Raw genomic sequence first — 22,680 nt, forward strand, 5'->3', positions numbered from 1 at the left:
ATAAAATTAATTAAAAATAAAACTAAATAAAAATTAAATAAAATTAAAAAAAATATAAGTATTAATGAAAAAATAATAAACAAAATTAATTAAAAAATAAAACTAAATAAAATTAAATAAAATTAAAAATATATATAAGTATTAATGAAAAATAATAAATAAAATTGATTAAAAATTTAAACTAAATAAAAATTTTAAAATATATAAACTAAATAAAAATTTTAAAATATATAAGTATGAATGAAAAAATTAAAAATAAAATTAATTTTAAAAATAAAACTAAATAAAATTAAACTAAATAAAAATTTAAAAATATATAAGTATGAATAAAAAAATTAAAAATAAAATTAATTAAAAATAAAAAATTAAAATTAATTAAAAATTAAAAATATATGAGTATGAATATATAAGTATGAATTAAAAAAATTAAAATTAAAATAAAAAAAATAAAAAAAATAGAGGATAGAATGGTCATTTGCAAGGGAGAGAGAGAGAGTAGGGGATGCGCGTGTCACGGGGGCGGGGGGGAACAATTTGTTATATATATATATATAAAATAATAAACAAAATTAATTAAAAAATAAAACTAAATAAAATTAAATAAAATTAAAAATATATATAAGTATTAATGAAAAATAATAAATAAAATTGATTAAAAATTTAAACTAAATAAAAATTTTAAAATATATAAACTAAATAAAAATTTTAAAATATATAAGTATGAATGAAAAAATTAAAAATAAAATTAATTTTAAAAATAAAACTAAATAAAATTAAACTAAATAAAAATTTAAAAATATATAAGTATGAATAAAAAAATTAAAAATAAAATTAATTAAAAATAAAAAATTAAAATTAATTAAAAATTAAAAATATATGAGTATGAATATATAAGTATGAATTAAAAAAATTAAAATTAAAATAAAAAAAACAAAAAAAATAGAGGATAGAATGGTCATTTGCAAGGGAGAGAGAGAGTAGGGGATGCGCGTGTCACGGGGGCGGGGGGAACAATTTGTTATATATATATATATATATATATATATATATATATATATATATAAACTAAAAAAAATGGTGGGATCCATTGTTTTGTTAGAATTTATTTTTTTCAATGAAACTAACATTACTTTAAAAAATATTAAAATAGTAAAACAAAGATGGAGGTGGGCCTGTGCGCCGGCCCGACCACAGGGCCGGTTCCCATTAGAATTTTTTTAGTACGTAAATTTTTCTAACAATATTGAACTATAAATGTGAATCCCAGCATTAAAGAAAGTGGTCAGAATAATTATTATTTAAATTAGTTTGTTTAGAATTACGATAGTTAGACTCGAGATTTTCTTTATTCAATAAATTAGTGTTGGTAAGATGTGACGTCGATGGGATCTGCAACCTGAAGGTTCTAGAGAAGTTTCATTTTGTTCGTTTCAATTAAATTAATTAATGGCTCTGGGAGGTTGAAGTGGAAGGCACTGCACATATGCGTCAACTTGTGCGGATTCCTGATTTTGCAAGGCATTCTAAAATTCAAAGGAGCAAGGGCTTCGTTGTCATGGCCGCAGCAGAAGAGTCAACGCAATGGCAGATGCCGCAAATCACTAAAACAGGCCCTGACGCGGAACTTGGACTTGGACATGAAGCTGCATCTCTCTTTCTCTTGTATGCTCGCTTAATAAATAGAGCTGTTCATCGTGCAGCTCTCTGCATCCTCTGCTTCTCCGTTTGTCCAGTTCCAAGACTAATTCGCTAGGGAGTCCTTGAAGGCATACTCTCCCTCGGAGATCTCCCTCCACGCCTCCCAGAAAGACTGCTGGTTGTCTATCCACGGCAAGGTTCAAATCCTCTTTTGTGTTTTGTGGTTTTCTATTTCTTCCCACCCCAAAGCACCGTCTTGATAGATTTTCTGAAATCCAGGTCTACGATGTGACTGGCTTTATGGGGGAGCATCCGGGAGGGGAGGAAGCTCTCCTTCAGGCAGCAGGTACTTTTGTTAATTTCTTTTCTTCAGGAGGTTAATATTGCTACTTCGTCGGTCCAACGAGGTTGCTGATTAGTCGTTGACGATTGTTGATCTGTAGCCGGTGGAGACGCTTCGCAAGCGTTTGAGGAGGTGGGGCACAGCTCCACTGCCACCGCCATGATGAAGGATCTTTTGATCGGCACCGTCGAGGGTTATTCTTCAGGGCCGCCCAAGCCGTTCTTCGGGACCATACTGCCGCAGCAGGAGGCGAAGACGGACTCTTCCTCCGGAGTCTCTGCTTTCCTCCTCCCTCTTCTCGCTCTCGCCGTAGCCGTTGCTGCTTGGTATTACTTCAACTTCCTTGCCTAGAGATGTAATAAATAACTACCGTACCGTTAGCCTCGGCATTTGTTACTGAGACCCAAACGCAAAAAAATTCGGAATAAATGTCTCTGTGTTATTTTCCTTTTTTTAATTTATTTCGCCGAACTGGCATTATGTTTGAGCGGATTTGCTATCCTAAAGATTACGAATACTATTAGCCATTCTTTGTCGTGGCAATTGTCGTCAAGCTACTCAGCTCTTGATCATGTGCAAGACCTGACCCTAATGACCCCTGTTTTTGTGTACTTGGAAAATGTCAATTGTCATCCGGGAGAGTAAAGATGGCGATTAATTGGCCATTTAACGTTGTTTAAGATCGGATCTCCTATAAAAAAAAAGGAGATCATGATCTTGAATAGAGTAGTGAAAGAAAAGTAATCTCTATCCACCTTTGTTCCCACATGGGTTTTTCTTTCTGTCATGCATTCACTCGGCAGATCCACTCGTGGTAGTTTTGGGGTACTATCTCAATTCACTATGGTCACCCGTGCTCGGTGGAGATTCATGATTTGTCATTGAATCCTGACAAACAAATGACTCACAATGACCTCGAAGTATCGTCGGAGGAGGGCAAATTTATTTTAAGAATACCGCGTCAAACGCAAGCCTCAACATATCGCTTTTCGACTGAACAATCCACTCGAGCTCGGTCAACACTCGACAATCAAGGGTGCTTCTTCCGGATTTAGACGGTTGGATGATTCCACTCCTAGCTTGGCTAAGACGCACGGGTTTTCTTTCGGATTATTCCCGAGTACTCGACATCTTCAGTTCTCGACTTGATAACCTGTCGCGCGACTTGCGTCTCGACTCGGTAGCACTCAGCATCCACTCAGGCGAACTCATCCCGACACACCCAACTTGGCAATTGGGTGATACTTGGTAGTCCGGCAACTTCTCTCCTGACTCAACATTCAACGATCTACTCAGCAATCCGACGAAGTCTCTCCGAACTCAACACTCAGAGTACTCAGTGATTCTACAATTAGAGTACTCAACACTCAGAGTACTCAATTGATGTGGTACTCAGGAGAACCAACTACAACCAAAGAAGTCACACTAGTGCGAGAACAACCTAGTAGCATGGTTAAACCTAATAGACTGACAGTTTAAAATTATCAGCTCAAGTCACTGAACAAATAAGTGGAAGTTGAATTTATAATTTCATTTTAGCAAACTCACTTCTATCTCGGACAACAACATTGTATAACAAATAGCACAAGAGGTTCCCATTCTTCCGTAGAAGCTTTGAGGAAGGAAACATTGGTGAGAGACCTTGGTTTGAGTTTAGTGTCTCAAATGATCCTATCCCATGACTTCACCCTCCGACATGACCACTACATCGTGAAGGACTTTGAGCAAACTATTCCCAAGCCTTCTTGCTCCTTCATCTTTCTCCTAACATATATGATCTAGGCATCTAGATGTCGTTGCCTTGATCCACTCTGCCACGGCTCTTCATCAACGAAGTTATCGGCATCCAGGCGCCTGAACCCTATCTGGGCACCTAGAGTCTTGCGACATGGAATCTGAAGTTGATCCTCTTGTAACGGCTTGAATAAGCGACTGACTTGGCCCAAACGGATCCAAGTGCTGGACTCCGGGCACTTGGACTCAGTCCAGGCGTTTGGACAAAGTCAACTTCATGTTGACTTGTCTGGCTACTTCGTCGATTGCTTGAGTGATTCTCCGACCATCTAGAATTGAGCTCACCCGAACTCAACTCCAGCTTTTTTCTCGAACAGTCTTCCTCCCCATCTTTTCGTCCCTTGAAAACGTCACGCATATCCTTCTCGCCCACCGATATACTCTTCCGCAGCACCTCATCGCTTGAATACACCGTTTATCGGCTCGATTCTCGTGTCATCCTTCTAGCTAGCTACGTCTTTCACTCAACTTCTTGTGTTCCTACGTCTCTGCACACTTAGACACAAGACATCAAAATACATAGTCTAATTTAACTTAGTTGATCACATCAAAACCAACCAAGGGTACTTACAATCTCTCCTTTTTGATGTACATCAACCCAAGTTAAGTTAAGATAAAAACAAATAATAAACTATTTATTTGTATTTATAACATGATATAAATTTATAATAAAAAAATTTAAACCACCCTCTTAACTTAATATATATTTCTTCCCTTTGATCATATAAAAAAACATGTTAGGGAAAATACGATAAGTAGAAAAATATTAGAAATTTTTCTAGGAGTACAAATATAATTTTCAATGATATGTTTTATTATCTAAATTTATTTTCAAAGAAATAGTTTTTATCAATTAATTCTTTATTTTGACAAAAATAATTTCAAAATAATTTTTAAGTTTAGAAAAATCCTGATTATTTTTGTCCATATCAATAATAACTAATCTAAATATGATAAAAATTTTCATACACAGAATATTTTTATTTTAACCATAAGAAAATTAAACAGACAAAGTTATGTTTTAAAATAAAATATTTAAAAATAGTATTTGAGTCTTAAAAATCTGAATAAATTTTCTACTCATTAAAAATACAATAGTAAGTTTTTTAAAAAATCTGGTTTTTCAAAATTAATTTTAGAAATATTTTAATTTTTAAAATTTATTTTTTTATCAAAAAATCATAAAAAATTAATTATTAATAAAACAATTCTGAAGATTTGTATACTAATAGGTAATTAATTTTGGCATTAGAGAAAAAAATTACAATAGAAAATATGAAAAGTAGGTACGTCAACTATTTAATCTTGTAAACAATGTTAAAAATTAAAGCAAATTAAACTTAAAGCATGCATAAAAATTAATTTTAATCAAATTAAGCATGATTTAGGAACCCAATATAAGTTCCTACCTACTAGATTTATTAAAAAAATTATATGATATAATTCCTAGATTTTTTTTTATTTGACCCTTATGATTTGTAATATACTAATTAAGCTCTCTATAATTTCTAAACTTAGAAAATTATGAAAAAATTGAATTTAGACATGTATAATTCTTTTTCAATCATTCTAGTTGATCTTTTAATTTTAATTTTCATTTTCATCCTTAAGTTTGTTAAAATTTTCTTATAGGCATGCATAGTCTTTCTTTGACTTTACATACTTTGTCCTCTTTTTACAGAGACTTCTAGATAACATTTGAATAGCATTGTAAAGCTGGTCGAGAGTAAGAGTCATATCTCACTTACCATGTCGGACTCATCGTTCGAATCTCCTCCTTTATCGATGCTCATCTCGGATGAAGTTTCGTCATTTTCTTCATCTTGGTGACTTGTCATTAGCGCAAGTCTGGCGTATTGCTCCATCTCGGATTCAGATGACGACGTCTCGCCCAAGTCGCCTTGAGATGATCTTGTGCTTTGATCAACTTTGCCCTTTGTCTTTCTCTTTCTCCCTTTTCTTCAGCTTCGGGCAGTTTTCATTTACGTCTCCATCTTCATCACAATATACCTTATTTTTATTTTTCCTCGAAAAAGTTTCTTGGCCTATGACTTGAAGTTGTTAGGCTTAAACAACTTTGAAATTTTTCTTACCATATATGCTCTTTCATCTTCGTCGAGGGATGTGTCAGAATCTGATTCGTCCCTCTTGGCTTTCAGCGTTAGATTCTGATTTAGCTCCTTTCTTAGTCTTGTATATCGAGATTCGTAAAGTCCTAATGTAGAAAATAAATTTTTTAAGGTACTTAGTTCAAGATCCTTGGAAATGTAGTAGGAATGAACTATCGATGTCTACTCTAGGGTCCTTGGAAATGTGTTTAGAGTATACCTTAGAGAATCTCAATTCGTTACCGTTTCTCCAAGGTTGGTCAGTCCGGTGATCAACTCCTTAAGCGTCAAATGTAGTTGAGCGACTGACTCTCCATTTTCCAATCGAAAATTACTTAACTTATTGCAGAGCACATCTCTTTTTGCCAACTTGGTTTCCGAGGTTCCTACACACAAGGTTCCTACGCGCAACTCTAGGAATTTTTCCTAGAGTTCTTTCACTGAGTTGTAAGAGCCAATTTCGTTGACATCTTAAGGTGGTAGTATGCTCAGTAAGTGGAATTCAGCCTCATCATTTTCCAAGAACTCGGTCTGCTACTTTTTGTTCCATAAATACTATTCCTTTTCTTCTCCATTTTCATCTATAAGCACTTCAAAACCATATTTCATAGTTAGTAAAATATCAAAATCAATTTTAAAGTATACCTCCATTTTTTGCTTCCATAACGCAAACTCCCCCTCTAACTATGATGGATGCATGCTCGATTCGGCCATCTTCTTGTTGCTTTAGTTGATAGTTAGTCATTCTAACGCGAATTTGGCTCTAATATCAATTATTGGTTCATATTAGGCCGGTAAGAGGGGGATGAATAGCCTGCAAATTAGAATTTAATTTCTCCTGCTTCTAAACTTCGCAAGGACAAGTACACATTAGATAATTAAAATAAACATAAATAGAAAGTAAGAAATACAGTAAATTTACTTGTTTGTAATCAGGGAGATTGCTAATCCAATGCAGTGGAAGCTCAACTAGAAGATCTCCTTCAATGAAGGCGGAGTAGCCTCCTATAAACGTTAACGCTCGAACGAAATGAAAATAGGAATACGAAAATGAATTACAACATGTGTTGTACAAACTATGAGGATCAGGCTGTAAATACCCCCGGTTGATTTTGATGTGATCAACCAAGTTAAATTAGGGCATGTTATGTTTGATCCTTGCGTCTAAGTGTGCAGGAGCTTAGGAACATAAGAAGTCGAGCGGAAGACTTGGCGGACGAGAAAGATGGCACGGGAATCGAGTTGCCGGGCTCGGTACATTCCAAGGACGAGAAGCTGCGAAATAGTACGCCGGTGGAATGATGAGTTCGATGCTTCCGAGGGATGAGAAGCCAGAGTGAAAGTCTGCTCGAGGAGAAGACCGAAATTGGATTCGGGTGAGCTTAACTTTGGAAGGCTAGAGCATCATTTACGTAAAGAAGATCGGCTAAAGAGCTAATTTACTTCAGGGAAGGTGCCTTCAATGGCTTGGAAGTCGCCTTCCATGAATAATGTCGAATGCGCCTTCCAGCCTGTTGGAGGCGTTTTCTCTAGCCGTTAGCTGAAGATAAAGCCTTATCTTCGACGGATAAAAGTTTCCACTTGAAGGCGCTTTAGACCCACTTGAAGGTGTCTTCAAGCTACGGATAGAGTTTTCCAAGGGTTATAAAAAGACCACTAAAGCTAGGAAATCAACAATAACTCCAGTAATCATGTCCTTACTAATACTTGAGCTATTCAAAGAGTGTAAGAGGCTTCTACGCTTTCAACAAAGGAGATATTTTAAGTGGATCTTTGCAACCGCATTGGATTAATAACCACCTATGTTGTAACTAAGTAAACATCCTAGTCTCTTATTTATTTCTTTTTAAGTTGTTATTTAATGTTATATTTGGTTAACTAATATTGTGTCCCTACCAAAACTAGCTCGAGATTATTCTAACTTATTTTCAGGGCAATTAACCCTCCTCTTGTAGGCCTACCCACTCCAACACAAGGCACTCTTTATAGCCCACTGATCGAAATAGTCATTTGCTGATGTGGCAGCTCCTGGGCTCCTGGACCCTCTCCGAGTGCCTAGACGTGGTCGCCTCGATGCACTCTATAATGACTATTTGTCAATGAAGTTATCGGTGTCTGGGAGCCTAGACCCTGTTCGGGTGCCTAGAGTCTTACTAACGTGGACTCTAAAGTTGATTCTCGCTGCAACGACTTGAATAGGCACATGACTTGGACCAAACTGATCCAGGCGCCTGGATGTGGTCCCAGCGTTTGGACTCCGGGCACCTGGACCTAATCTAGGCGCTTGGACAAAGTTAACTTCATGTTGACTTATCCAGCTGCTTCTTCGATTGCTTAGGTGATTCTCTAGCATCCAGAGTATAGCTCACCAGAACTCAATTTCGGCCTTCTCTTCGAAAAATCTTCCTCCCTACATTCTCATCCCTCAAAAACGTCACGCATATCCTTCTCGTCCACCGGTGTACTCTTCTGCAGCACCTCGTTTCTCGTGCTATCATTCTCGCTAGTTGTGTCTTCCAATCGACTTCTTGTGTTTCTAAGTCCCTGCACACTTAGACACAAGATATCAAACCATAGAGCCTAACTTAATTTAGTTGATCACATCGAAACCAACTAAGGGTATTTACATTCAGGAGTCGAGAGATCAAGCTATTCTCTCTCTAACTCCACAGGCATCCAAAGATCGAGCTATTTTCTCCTCGACTCCACATATATTCAAGACTCGAGGGATTGTCATTCTTTTCCAAATAGTAGCAGGTTTCCCTATGATACCAATTGGGACTAAGTCACAAATTAGGTTGTCTACCCTTTGTCTTGGATGGAGCCACCTCTTATCCTGTCTCAGACAGAGTCGCCACTTATATTCTTCTATCTCGGATAGAGTCATCGCTTATCTCCCCTGTCTCAAATAGGGTCACCGCTTATATTCCTCTGTCTCAGATAGAGTCGTCACTTGTCTCTCCTATCTCGGATAGAGGTCACCACTTATTGCCTCTATGTTGGATAGAGTTGTCACTTATCCACTATCTCAGGCAGAGTCGCCTTGTATACTCTCCTAACTCGGACATAGTCATGAATTTAGTTCTTCATCCCCTCTCAAAAGGGTCAACTCGGCTCACTCTGTCGACTGGGACTTAGTCGTAGATTGAGTTCTCACCCTATCCTCATTACACTCTAGGGTTGGCGTCTTCACACAGGATTTGTTCGCCTTTAGTTCATTTTAAATATAATTAGTGTTTTCTCCCTCTCCAGATTCACTACTAATGGTTGACCTCCTAGCTCTATCTTTCGCCTTTCTGGTTTTGTTGTTAATAGAGTCGTCAATTTGGGTTGGGTTCGTCGGATCAACCCTCCCAAATAATTTAAACAAATTGGGTTGAAATTTTATTAGCATATTTAAGGTAGATCCAAGTGAGCCAAACCACTTGGGCTCTCGACCTGCGTGGGTCGGCTTATGATGGACTTGGGTTGGCCCATAGTTGAAAAAAAGTCTCTAAAACTTAAAATTAAAGTGGAAAATTCAAAAGGCTTATGGGTTTGACAGCTAATGGGTCCAAAGGAAATTTCATCAACTTATGGTATGTTATCTAATATCAAAAATACTGTATAATTCAGCTAAAAACAACCATCCGCATTTTTATCCCAGAGCATATTCACTAAAACAAATATATTGTAATAATAAACAAGTCAAAAATTTGATAGCATGCTCATCTAAAGTCTATCACAAACATTGTGTGCGCTAAGCTACAAATGATGAATCTAAATATGCCTATGGAATGCAATTAAAGTGACTAACATATAAGGGAATTAATAGGAGTATCTTTTCTTTTAAAAGTATGATTCAACCTGCCTAATACCTAATCCAAATTTAAAAATTTTTACCTTTTCTATATACTTTTTTTATTTTTTGGTGGACTTGTGGGTTAGCTCGTCTAATATGTAACCCGTCTTGGATTGAGTTATGTTTAAATTGAGGATTTAATAACCCACTAAGATGACGGGTTAATCCTCTCTGCCCCGTTAAATTGCTAGCCTCCCATGGGTTGGTCGTCTCGCCACGAGTCAACCCATCTGACAACTTTAGTTGTTAAGGAAAGCTTCCCTCTAGCTCTCTGTCAGTTCAATCATATCAACCTAGATACTCAAGCCCACTTTAGCATCTTGTTGACTTAGACACTTTAATCGAGTCTCACACGCTACAACTCCTCAACTCAACTTGGAGGGAAGATTTATGATATTATCGATATATGGCTGTCTCTAGATCAACATGATATACCTACGTGGCCTCGCCCCAAGTTGCTGAGTCAATCTAAGTTGGTCCAAGATGATTCGAGATTCAACTTGTTGAGCAATTGAGTGGCCGAGTCATTAGGCCAAGCGTTTCGGACGGTTCAAGTTCTTTTAGTTGAAGTCAACAAACCACAAGCAGCACAAGCAAATATGGACCATGATCCCACTTTAACCATGACCCCGTGGGTCATCCGAGATGGCATGGGGCGGAAGTTGTTGTAATGAAGCCGTTGGGTCGAAACTCAGTGGTAACGGGGAAATAAATCCCCTATATCTGTATCCCACCCGGTCCGTCCCATATTAGCTCGGATGCTAAGATTTACTTCCCTCATAATGATCGTGAGTCCGGTCGGTGGAAGCTCTGGGTGCGAGGATTTTACTTTTTTGCTGCAATGATCTCACTTTAACCACAAGCAAATAGGGGCCATGAGTTTTTTCCCCAATTTCCCATGATCTCTAGAGGTGTCTGCCCCTCTCGTACGAATAAAAAGTCAGGTACATGCTCTAGGCAAAGGGCTATTGCTGGAACTGTCTCTCTTTTTTTACTTTACTCTTTTAATTATATTATTGAGATATCATGATGACTTAGACATTGGAGGATCTCGTCAAAATAACTCTGACGAACCCTTTGACTGGTGTTATCCCTCTCAGAGTTGACGGCGTCAAAAGAACAAAGCTTCTTCCATCATATCAAAAGTTTGGTCAGTAATCTTGAATGAGACGATAGATCTTTGCCGTATCAAGTGGTAAAAAGATGAATATATTCATCCTTAATATTCTCATCAATTCATTTTAAAATCAATATGAAAGAGATAAATCACGGATGACTATTATATTTTAGAATAATGACTAACATATAAAAGAGATATTTATCTCGACTTTATCAAAATTCGAATCCTATAATGAATGAGAGAATATCTTATTTTATTGTAACAAAAAATAATTACGTTATATAAAAGATGTTATCATAATCCGTCAGATTATATGATGTTTTGAAGTCTAATGGAGTTGCATTTCTGAGCAATTAAGTGTAGGGCTTTGATAACTGTTGCCCCTCGGCAGAGATGGGCTTTATGGATAAAATGAAGATGGATGAGCGCTCTCAAGCTCGACTCAGCCCATTAGCACATTAAGAGTCATTCTTGGTTGAACCATGTAACCTACATGTCAGTCGAGGTTTATTTTTTTTTAATAAACAACAATATTTAGAATATATAGATTTTTAAAATTAAAAATTTAAAAATAAAACTAAGGAAATATACCTCCACACCTGACATGGACCCTCTATGGGTTGGATCCGACGCAATCCACAACATTACCTAGGGGTCTTTCGGGACAAACAGCATGCTATGTTAAACTGAACTACAAGAGATTTGATATCCTTTTTAGGTTGACGGTTTTCAAATAAGAAGAGAATAATTTGAATTTATAAAGGTTCAAAATCTTTAAGTCATGGCTTATATCTTTGACAAAATGGTCTTGAGCCAGCAAAGGGAGTTTTAATAGGGTTGTAAATGAACTGAATGTTAATAAATAAATTTAGTTATCCATTTGATAAAGATTTATTTATGTTTATTCAATATATATATAATCAATTAAATAAATAATTTTGAACAACTTGTTAAACCAAACGTTTTAAATTAGAACACATATATATATTCAGTTAGTTAATATTTGTGAATAATTATTAAACATATAAATTTGTTAATAATAACCAATGAAACAAATAAATATTTTAAATAATCAAACAAATTTAAATTAAAATCTTTATAATATTTAAATAAACTAAGCTCAAGTCAACCTTGAACTAAACTCAAACTTAAACTCATAAAAAATAAATCAAGTCAACATTGAACAATCATTTCATTAACTTGATTCATTTTCGACTCGACTACTTTATTAAATAAGTTTAAACACCATAAAATTCTCTCACATAAATCTAGTGATTAGCGCATGAGGTGTTACCATCATGAGGTCTGGTGTTCGAATCTATGTCTCCCTGTGATAGTCATTATTCCAAAAGTTAGTAATCATCCGTGATTTATCTCCTCCATGTTGACCCTGAGACGAGTTGATGGGAGCACTGAGAATGAACAAATTCATCTTTTATCACCAAATTTAAATACCATAAATCTTAATTCGACATGACTTATTTACAACCCTAAGTTTTAGTACCAAGTGATGTTATTTGTACATCGGGCAATACCAAATAAAAAGGCCTAACTTTTGAATTTATGGGGCGTCCGAATAGGGTAATTACCAAAAAAAAAATATTAATTGATAAACGCTTACGGTTAATGAAATATAGCAACATTATTAAATCATATGCTCGTTGAAATAATTACAAAATAATATATAAAGTAATTAGAACTGTATATTAAATTGTAATGAATTTTATTTGTATTTAAAATTAAAAGGTTATACAAAGTAAATATTATCTGAGTAACATGATTCAATGAGAAATAAAAAAAAATGTATATCAAAACATAAACAAACTATAAATGGAAAAAAATGCATATATGATACGTAGATAAAATCTAATAAATAATTTGTTGAGAAGTTTGTGTAAAGATAAGATAATTGATGAATAATTTTTTTATTCCATACGAAGTGTGGATATGTTAAAAGTTCTGTAAGGTGAGTCTTGTAGAAGCCCTAGAGTACAAATTGTCGATATATTAAAAGTTCTTGTTAGGCGAGCCTTGTAGAACTCCAACAATGTCAATTACTGGCTACTGCTTAGAGAAAGCAATTGGACGGCACTCACCACAAAGTCCTATAAAACAGTGTTACAGCTTCCATAGAGTTGCAAAAATAACCACCATCCTTGACCTCCCATTAACACCACAAGCAAACAGTCAAAAAATAATTAATGGATAACATCGAACTTGAAATGACCAACCTGATCCCATAAAAATTTTCTACCGACCATTAGGATAAATCGAGAAACGCTCGTAACAGATAACCCAACATCATTTAATTGCGTACCTCATTTGAAGGAAAAATTTCTACAAATTCATCATAACTGAGACTCGAACCGCAGATACCTGAATGACAATCTAGATACCTTACCGCTGTACCATAACCTGGGGCGACACCACAATTTCAACCTCTTCGCCTTGAATTCCCTACAACACCCTCAGGCGCTTAAGACCTCGAGCAAACTAATCACCCCGATCCATCTTGATCAACTTACAGCTACATTAGACAAAAGAAAATTGGAATCCACCGTGACCGAAGTGCCTACACCTTAAGCAAACTGAAAAAGCTTTAATCAACCCAGCTAAATGTAATAATACTATCTACACCCATTCGACAATGATTCCCACAAAAAATTCCAAGTCAGTGACGAAGTTCTACATTTTAGTATAAAACACGATCACAGAAACACAAAACAAGTGCATTCAACCTATACTAATAGTCAACGATTTCCAAATTAAATTCCGATGCAACTTAATATAATTGAGAAACTTATGCAATGTATATAACAAAAAAAAATCACAACACACAAGCGCTTACCTCAAATGACATCCGAGTAAAAAGCATAAGTATTTCCAGATCTAGATTATTAGCTTAGCATCAAAATGCGATGGTGAACTATCAAATCAACCATTTTGATTAGTCTGGAGGTGCTTCACCCAGAAACATCAAGGATCATGGCACAATCTGGGTCTCACCGTATTGATTATCATGCAGATGAACACCATCTTTGTTTGTAGTTGGTGAGTGGTGCCACTGAGGGAAGAGTAGTTTTAAGCGAAAAGCATCTACTCCATTCAAATAATATCTGTACAGCCGCTTTGCTCTTATAAATCCTAGACGGCCATATAATGCAAGGGCTCCCTTATTTGTTACCTCCGCCTCTAATGCTACCTGCATACAAGTTACTGAGTTTATGACCATATTAAAGATTTTTCTTTTCATAAATGAAAATCAGTACTAGTTCAACTAAATTCCACCAATGGAACCTATCTCAAAATAATCCTCTGAAAGAAAAACGCAGTAAACATACAGAGACAATAAATTTTAGCATTAGGAAGGCAAAATGATTAAGGGTTGGTATCAATCCATATGTAGACAAGATACAGGTCTCACTTGTGTTGGGACCAGTTGAATGAATGCTGGAGCAACGAAAGTGGGGTAAATAGCAAATGTTCATGCAAATGACTTTTAAAGATATTCCTATTAGCAAGGTTAATTCTAAACAATTATGCAACAAAAATTAAGAATCAAGAACAAAGCATGCTAACAATCAATTTTAATGTGGTTTGCAACTCTGATTCCTACTCAACCGCTTATACGATGGATCACTTTGAATGCACCATTAACTTTTTTTCTTCTTCTCAAACAACTTCTGAAAGTGGAGGAACCTTTTACAAGCACTTGGAGTGATTATAATTTAAATCTCCAATATAAAGGAAAGGAGTTTACAATTAAGGCTCAAAATATTAGCAAGTATATATTGAAGGTTAGTCTTTGAATGTGCTCCTTCACTCTTTTTTATAGCTTCATTTAGCTTCACATGTTCTTGACCGTTATGCTAGTGCCGTTTAATCATCAGAACTGCACTATCAAACGACTAGCCATTACGTCATCCGACCATTGTTGTGTAGCCTTTTTATATCAACAATTCTCTCTAGTTTTTCTGTTGTAGCATCAATAGACTGAATTTTGACATCAATCGACGATCCAAGAAAAGTTGACAGTCCAGCCAACTCAACCACAAAAAAAAACAATTGTTCATTGGTTGATCGCTTCAGATGACTACATGGTCATCTCAACCTCTATCAGTCAACTAAAATACCTCAACAATCAACCAACTCCAAACTTAGCCCTAAGCATTAACATTACCTTCATTGGCTTATTCACTTGATTCGACTACTTGGTTGACTCAACTACCAGTCGACTAAAGGCACCATTCATTCGTCTAAATCGTCAACTATGACTATCCTAATAGTTGAGTCTAGGGGTGTAAATGAGCCAAGCCGCTCGTGAATTATTCGAAGCTCGATTCGATAAAAGCTAGTTTGAACTCGTTTAATGAGGCTCGTTAAGATAAACAAACCAAGCTCAAGCTTCACAATATTCAGCTCGTTAGCTCGTGAACATATTCGTTAAGCTCATAAATCAACTTTTAAATAAAAAAGATAATAGTATTGATATTGAATTTATAGATTTTATACTCTACTTATGAAAAACATAATAAATTTATTAAATTTATTTATTAGAATAAAATTATAAATTTTAACAAGAAGATTATAATTTTTTTAAAATATATAATTTAGTTTTTAATGAATATTTAAATTTATAATTTATATTTATTAAGCTCGTTTAGGCTCGATAAAAGCTCGAATAAGCTCGTGAGCCATGAATATATTCGTTAAATAAAGCTCGAGCTCGGCTCGATTATAAACGAGCCAAACTCAAACATCCAAGAGTTCGGCTCGGCTCGGCTCGATTACACCCCTAATTGAGTCTATTGGGAGATCATGAGGATGTAGATGACTGGCAATAGAAGGGGGATGAATACCGTATGTACTTGTAAATGTAAATCTAAATCTACTCTTGTTAATACTTTAGCAAGGTCATCAGACAATTAGTAGTGAAATAAAAAACATATACACATACAAGCACATACCACAAGGTGTTTACATGGTTCGACAATCCACAACTCCTCTACGACCTATGATCCTTCGACGAATCACTCCCAAATTCCCTCTATATTTTCTCTTTTGCAGCAACACCAGTGATGGAGAAACCTCTTACAAATCTTTCAAAGTATATAAAAGAGATTTATATAATGAGGAAAATATAACCATTGCAATCTTTTACAATATAGATTTCTATAGGTGTAGGTGTGTGAAGAATATCAATTCACAACCCTTAAACTTCTTTTTATAGCCTTGAATTCAAATGTTGAACCCGTTATTCATTACCAACCGATTAATTACTTATAGTCCTCATTAGATTCTGCCATTGCACCTTCCATTAACAGCTTGTTTGAATCTATCTAGCATCAATTTCATAGGCATCAATCGATTATTCCGTGTTCAGTCAACTAACTAGCTCCCAAATAGAAATATTTTGTTTGTTTACTCCTTGGCTTGAGTCCACTATCTAGTCGACTCAGCTATTAGTCAACTGATTTCCACATCTGAATCAAACCACAAACTCAGAACGGATTTTATATTAGTTTTTTGATGTTTTTAGTCAATTATCTCAGATCCTATTCCCATCAACTCATATTGGTTTTCAATCATTTACTAGTCAACTATCGACCCTCGCCTAAATTGAGAATTATCATCGTCCGAGTACGTGTAATGCAAACAAGGAAACAAATATCGCCAAAAACCTAGCAAATAAGACACAGAGGCAAGGCCTCTTGCAATTGCCCCTAAGCAATTAGACAATGATATTCGTTTCTAAATACTTGTATCCTAATCCCTTTTTTCCTAAAATTTCCGCTTTGGCTTCCAATGATCATATCAAATTGTGAGAGCTAATAGTAGATTTTTCTAGGCCAACCGTTAGGGCTTCTATTTGTGTTCCCTTGACCCTTTGTTTTCATCTTCTAATTTTTGCAAATCAATATTAGGGGATGAATTCTCTAGGCTAGCCTACCTTCTAAAAGATCTACTAATTCCATTAAGTCTTCTAACTTTACACAAGGATCGTGTCAATTCAAAACATAAATTCTTTATTGCACTTACCATGTCGTTTAACTCGTAAGATGTAGTTCCCCCATCACTCAGGCTCCCATTACTTTTATCTTCAACTAAGGTAGTGGCTTTATCATCTATCATCATAAGAATAATACTAGCCCTATAGTTGCCTTCTTCAAATAAGAAAGTCATGCCATCCCCTGTGGCTTTTAGACTTACCTTTCTTTTCTTCTTTTTCTTAGCATCCTTTTTGCATGTTTCCCGTTAAAATTCAAATTTAAAAAAAAAAAAATCTCATTTTTCTTACCAAATATGCTTCTTTGTTGCTCTCCATGGACAATGACTTAGAATCGTCTACCTCTTGTCCTTTAAGGCTACTGAAAGAGCTAGATATTTGATGTGTGGAATTCATATGCATATTTTCGGTCTTTTTTACATACATTTCCTACCTTACATTATCATATGTGCATTAACTTCTAATGTTTACATTCATTTTCATCTTTTTGGTTCGGGAGATTACTCTTTTATGTTAATAGGACATGAAGAACTCTACATATGGACACATTTGAATATAGAAAGCCTCATTTCAGCATCATACACGACCTACCATGACCCCTACCACAGCCGTGTACCATACTTGGAGGCGAAGGGCGCAATCAGAGCAACATTGGAAGGTCTAACAACCAACACAGCTTGGCCATGTCACCTGACACAGCCATGTTCAGCACTGTGGCTGGACCATGTCATCCAGTGAACCATGCGGTCATGGCACGTGTGGTTGTTTCCTCCTTTTTATAGGAGTCCATTAAAGGCCAAGCCACCTTTTGAACCCTATTAAAAGGCAAGGAAGTATAGGCTAAAGAACATCCAAGGTTTGCGACAGAAACCCTATTTGGGAGAGCCGTCTTCAAGGTTTCAAGATTATTCCACATTGGAGTGCGTGGAGTTCTTCCAAAAACATCAAGAGCGTCTACAAGTTTTTGGTGTCGTTGCCAGGACTGTCTTTGTTGATATCGAGTTTTATTTGCGATTTGGTTAATTTAGATTCTTTCTTTTTACTGTGATTTTTTACTCTCCCAAATAGGGTTTCTATCGCAAATCCGGGATGTTCTTTAGCCTATGCTTCCTTGCCTTTTTATAGGGTTCAAAAGATAGCTTGATCTTTAACGGACTCCTACAGAAAGAAGGAAACAGCCACACGCACCATGGCTGTGTTGGAGAACATGGCTAGGCCGTGTGGCTTGCTGGATGACACAATCCAACCATAGTACCAAACACGGTCGTGTTAGATGACACGGTTTGGCCGTGTTGGCTGTTGGACCTTCCAATGTTGCTTTGATTGAGCGCTTTGCCTCCACATATAGTACACGACCATGGCAGGGGCCACAGGTAGACCATGTATGGTCCTAAATGAGGCTTTCCATCTTCAAATGTGTCCAAATGCCAAAATCTTCATGTCTTGTTAACATAGAATACAAAAGAGCAGTCTCCCGAACCAAAAAGATGAAAATGAATGCAAACATTAGAAGTTAATGCAAATATGATAATGTAATGTCGGAAATGCATGCAAAAATAAGACCGAAAATATGCATATGAATTACACACATCAATATCTCTGCTATAGTCTTCTTCTACTATGTTAGCAATTCTAGATTTGTATAATTCTATATTAGAGAAAAAAAAAATTCTAAACTACTTACATTTACTTCTAGATTTTTTGACATGAAAAACATCTCAACCATTAAAATCCACTGAGATGTTCTTAGGACGGCATTAATAGCACTCTTTACATGTCTCTGTTTGACATGGTCTCTCCAATATTTGTCAATCTAGTGATCTACGTTGTTTTTTTTAGTCTAGCATGGAGTTTCATCAGCGGTTTCTCTTCTAATTATCAATTGTTAATTTGATTTCTTAGGGAATTCTGCTTAGCCAATTTTGCCTCTGAGTTGCCTTCATATAGTTCCACCAATTTTCTCATAATTCTTTTGCATATTGGTAATGCTCTGATCAAATTTATTCCATCCATGGGTAGGACACATAAAAGTCGAACTTTGCCTTGCTATTTGTTGTTTCCTCATCTCTTCATTTCTTGGCCCATTAGTGCTATCATCCTCTTCCATAAATTGAAATTCCCTTCAAGCTTTAGGATAGCAAATTTCTCTCCGACAATTTGCTTCGTCTGTGGTTAGTCCTTCAAAAACGTCTTTACTTTGATACCACTTGTTGGATTCGGTTGAACGAAAGTTGGAGGACCTCAAAGGGTAAATAACAAATGTTCTTACAATTAACATTTAAAGATGTTGCTAAAATTTAGTAAGGTTAATTTTAAACTATTCAGCGGAGAACATGGCAAGCTAATAATTGATTTAAGGTGGTTTAAAACCATTATTTCTACTCCATGGCCTACGATGCTTTAATGGATCACCAAACGTACCACTATGTTTTCTCCTTCTCAGACATCCAAAAATGGAGAAACCTTCTGCAAGCACTTGGAGTGATTGCAATTTGATGCCCAACTATGAAGATAAAGAGTTTACAATTAAGCAGAATATCAGCAAGCAACTACATATTTGAATGTGCTCCATACCCCTTTTATAGCCTTCATTTAGCTTTGCTTGTTCTCGACATTTTTATTATGCTAATGCCAATCAATCAGCTCGAATGCACCATTAGTATAGCCAATAGGTCATTGACCATTATCATGCAACTTTTTATGTCAATGTGTCTCTCTAACTTTTTGTTGAAGCATCAATTAAGTGGATCCTATCATCAGTCGACCGTCTAATCTGACTCAGCCATGAATAGAAACGTAATGTTTATTAGCTAATCAGTTTGAGTCAATTGTGTGGTCAATTGAGCCACCATTAGTTAATTGGAATACCTCAACAATCGGCTAACTCCAAACTTGCCCTGAACAAAATCATTTTATTCACTAGTTGAATCACTTGAGTTGACTACTTGATGACTAAACCACTAACATTTAAGGCACCATCAATCAACTGTATCATCGACTACACCGATCATAATGGTGAGTTATGCTTGGCAGCTGGAAGACCGGAATGATCAAAAACCTAGCAAATAAGACATAGAGGCGAAGCTCTTGCACACGAAGAAGTCCCGAAAGTAAGGCTTCTTGTCAAGTAACTTCTGGTGAGAGGTGAGTTATAAGAATCGAGTGAACAAATAATTTGGGTTTCAAGTAGAACCTTGTTCTTATTTAAGTGAAGGTTTGGTCTTAGAATTGGTTTAAGTCGAGGATCCAATTGAAGACTAGTTTTAATCAATCGGCATAAGTTGACTAAAGAGTCAAGTCAGGTAATTAATGAACAGAATAAATGTTTAGGTTCATTGTTGAGTCAACTAAGATGGATTTGATCGACAAGTTTCCAAACATGAATAGGAATAGTATTGATCTAAAAAAGAAGACTACAATTGTCAAATTGCTTATGTGATCTAGTGGTTTAATCAACTAATGGTGGATTGAATTGACTAAAATATTCATTGTTGAGTAAAAGTTAAGCGCAAGGCTAGATTTAGTGGACCGATTAAAGAGGGAGTCAATTGATTTCATGCAAAATTAGGTTGAAGTGAAGCTATGTATATGGGACTAAGTGGGGTTTGTAAAGACTACTAAATCTTTTCATGTTATAGTAGTAAAGTTTCCAAGGACCAAATTGTGAAAAATTAAAATTTTATGGACTAAATTGAAAAACTCCAATTAAACCTAAATCCCTTCCTCCCCCTCCATGCAACAAAAAGTGGAACTGTCGTCTTGACGGTCCCTCTAGGGTGGGCCCCCACGAATGAAGGTAAATCACAGGGGCTTCGTCCCACAACAACAGCGCATGTAAGGAGGGGTTGCGGCAACCAGAAGAGTATTTTGCACTCGCTAGGAATCAACGATAACAACACCCTTGCATGAACCAATTGAGCAGATATATGGTTGGTCGTCGCCCATCTCATCGAAATCTCTATCTCCTCTCCTAAAATCGTCGTCGTCATTGCACGCAACAAAATTGTCTCCTCTTTTTCATTATTACAAACCCCTCATTGCTTCCCACCCACAACATCTCCCTCACATTGTTGTCATCGCCACCGTCGTTGCCACCATCCTTGTTGACGCTCCAGAGCAACAAGCATGATTCAACCTAGGGGTGTAAACAAGTCAAGCCGCTCGTGAGCTATTCGGGTCTCGGCTCGAAAAAAAAATTCGTTCGAGTTTTTTCGATTAAGTTAACGAGCCGAGCTCGAGCTCGAAAATATTATCGAGCCGAGCTTGACAATATTTGGTTCGTCAGCTCGCGAACATGTTCATTTATAGGCTCACGAATGTGTTCGTAAACAGGCTCGCGAACGTGTTTGTTAAGAGACTCATTTAAATATTATCTTCCAAACTCTAAAAAAAATTATAAAGATAAAATTTAAATAATGGCTGAGATTGGAATCGTCTTATCAATCCAATGGATGAGATTCTTTCAATCCAAACTCTAAAAAAGAAATTTTAAAGATAAAATTTAAATAATGGCTGAGATTGGAATCCTCTTATCAATCCAATGGACGAGATTAATTCAAAATCGAACTGATTGAATATAGCATATGGGAATTGGGAAATAGAATCCTCTTATCAATCCAATGGACGAGATTAATTCAAAATCGAACTGATTGAATATGGCATATGGGAATTGGGAAATAAAAATCGTTCTATGTTTTGCTAAAGTGCCAAACCCTAGCCTCCTCCATTCGTCACCTCGCCGACACCAATGCCAACGCCGCCAACCATCAGAAGATCGACGGTCTCTCAAGAAACTCTCGTCGCCTCATTGCCATCTCGTCGCCTTTGTCGTCTCCTAAAACTCGTGTTGGCTCATCATCGCCATCGCTTGCAGAGAAATTTTCCCGAGAGACCAACGATCTGGCAATGACAGTCCAAGCTTCTATTTGAGGTAGATTTTTTCTTATTTGCTTAGATTTCTCTTCCCTTTTCTACTTTTGTAGTTTGCGTGGCTTTTCTAAACTGGTTGCTTGTAGAGTTTTAGTGTTTGACCAAATGATATTTTTTTTTGTTCAGATCCAATTTTTGTTGGCATTTTTTTTATTTGACTCTGAATTAAAACTGTGAGTTATGATTGACATTTTTTGTATTTGAATTTGAAAGTGAAATTGTTGGTATTTTAAAGGTGAATTGTGAAGTTTGATTTTTCTTCATCCAGGATTTTGTATTCATATAAATCACTAATCATTATCTCCTTTTAGTCACTCTCGGATTGTAATCTTTCTAAATCTCAATTTTTTAATCTTTTTTTCCTTTTGTCATCCCATTTTTTACAATAGCCAACTAGCCATAGAATATTGTTATGATTTTCTTAGCTAAAACATAGGAGGAACAATCAAATGTCAACTCCGCACTTGTCAACTCAAGATTCGGCAGCAAATCCTAGTTTGGGAGAAATTCAACCTTCACAAAATAATACCAATGATGCAATTCAAAGTATAGATGTGCAACAACCCGAGACCATTGAAGTAGAGGATGAAAGTCCATATGCTTCAAAGAAAAGGAAACGGACATCCAAAGCATGGGCTCATTTTAAAGAGGTTACTCTTCCGGATGGGACAACAAAGGTATAATGTATTCATTGTAAACATCGGCTCACAATGAACAAGACTGGTGTTACATCTCATTTTTTGAGGCACCTCAAGGGTTGTATGAAGAAGAAGATTACTAAGCAAGAACAAAATAATATTACTCTCTCTACAACTATCGTTGAATCAGAAACTGTCAATGCTGTCCATAATTTCAAGTATGGTCATGGGAAGATTAGGGAGATTCTTTCTCACATGATTA

The 22,680-nt window shown here is 36.1% G+C and overlaps 2 protein-coding genes across 2 annotated transcripts in view; one reads left to right on the plus strand and one right to left on the minus strand.

The window, feature by feature from the left end:
* The first annotated feature begins 1,483 nt into the window (after positions 1-1,483).
* On the plus strand, positions 1,484-2,534 carry LOC122011310 (cytochrome B5-like). Its single transcript, XM_042567697.1, has 4 exons — positions 1,484-1,662; positions 1,745-1,835; positions 1,918-1,984; positions 2,082-2,534. The coding sequence occupies exons 1-4, from the start codon at positions 1,484-1,486 to the stop codon at positions 2,330-2,332; spliced, it is 588 nt and encodes a 195-aa protein (XP_042423631.1). The 3' UTR covers positions 2,333-2,534.
* Positions 2,535-13,601: 11,067 nt separating this feature from the next.
* LOC122010362 (N-alpha-acetyltransferase MAK3-like) overlaps positions 13,602-22,680 on the minus strand; it is a 33,768-nt gene continuing 24,689 nt past the window's right edge. The window contains exon 4 of the mRNA XM_042566869.1: positions 13,602-14,046. Coding sequence (XP_042422803.1) covers positions 13,828-14,046 — 219 coding nt within the window. The 3' untranslated portion in view covers positions 13,602-13,827. The remainder of the gene's footprint in view (positions 14,047-22,680) is intronic.

This window comes from Zingiber officinale, chromosome 8A (genome assembly GCF_018446385.1).
Source record: "Zingiber officinale cultivar Zhangliang chromosome 8A, Zo_v1.1, whole genome shotgun sequence".
Taxonomy (NCBI): Eukaryota; Viridiplantae; Streptophyta; class Magnoliopsida; order Zingiberales; family Zingiberaceae; genus Zingiber; species Zingiber officinale.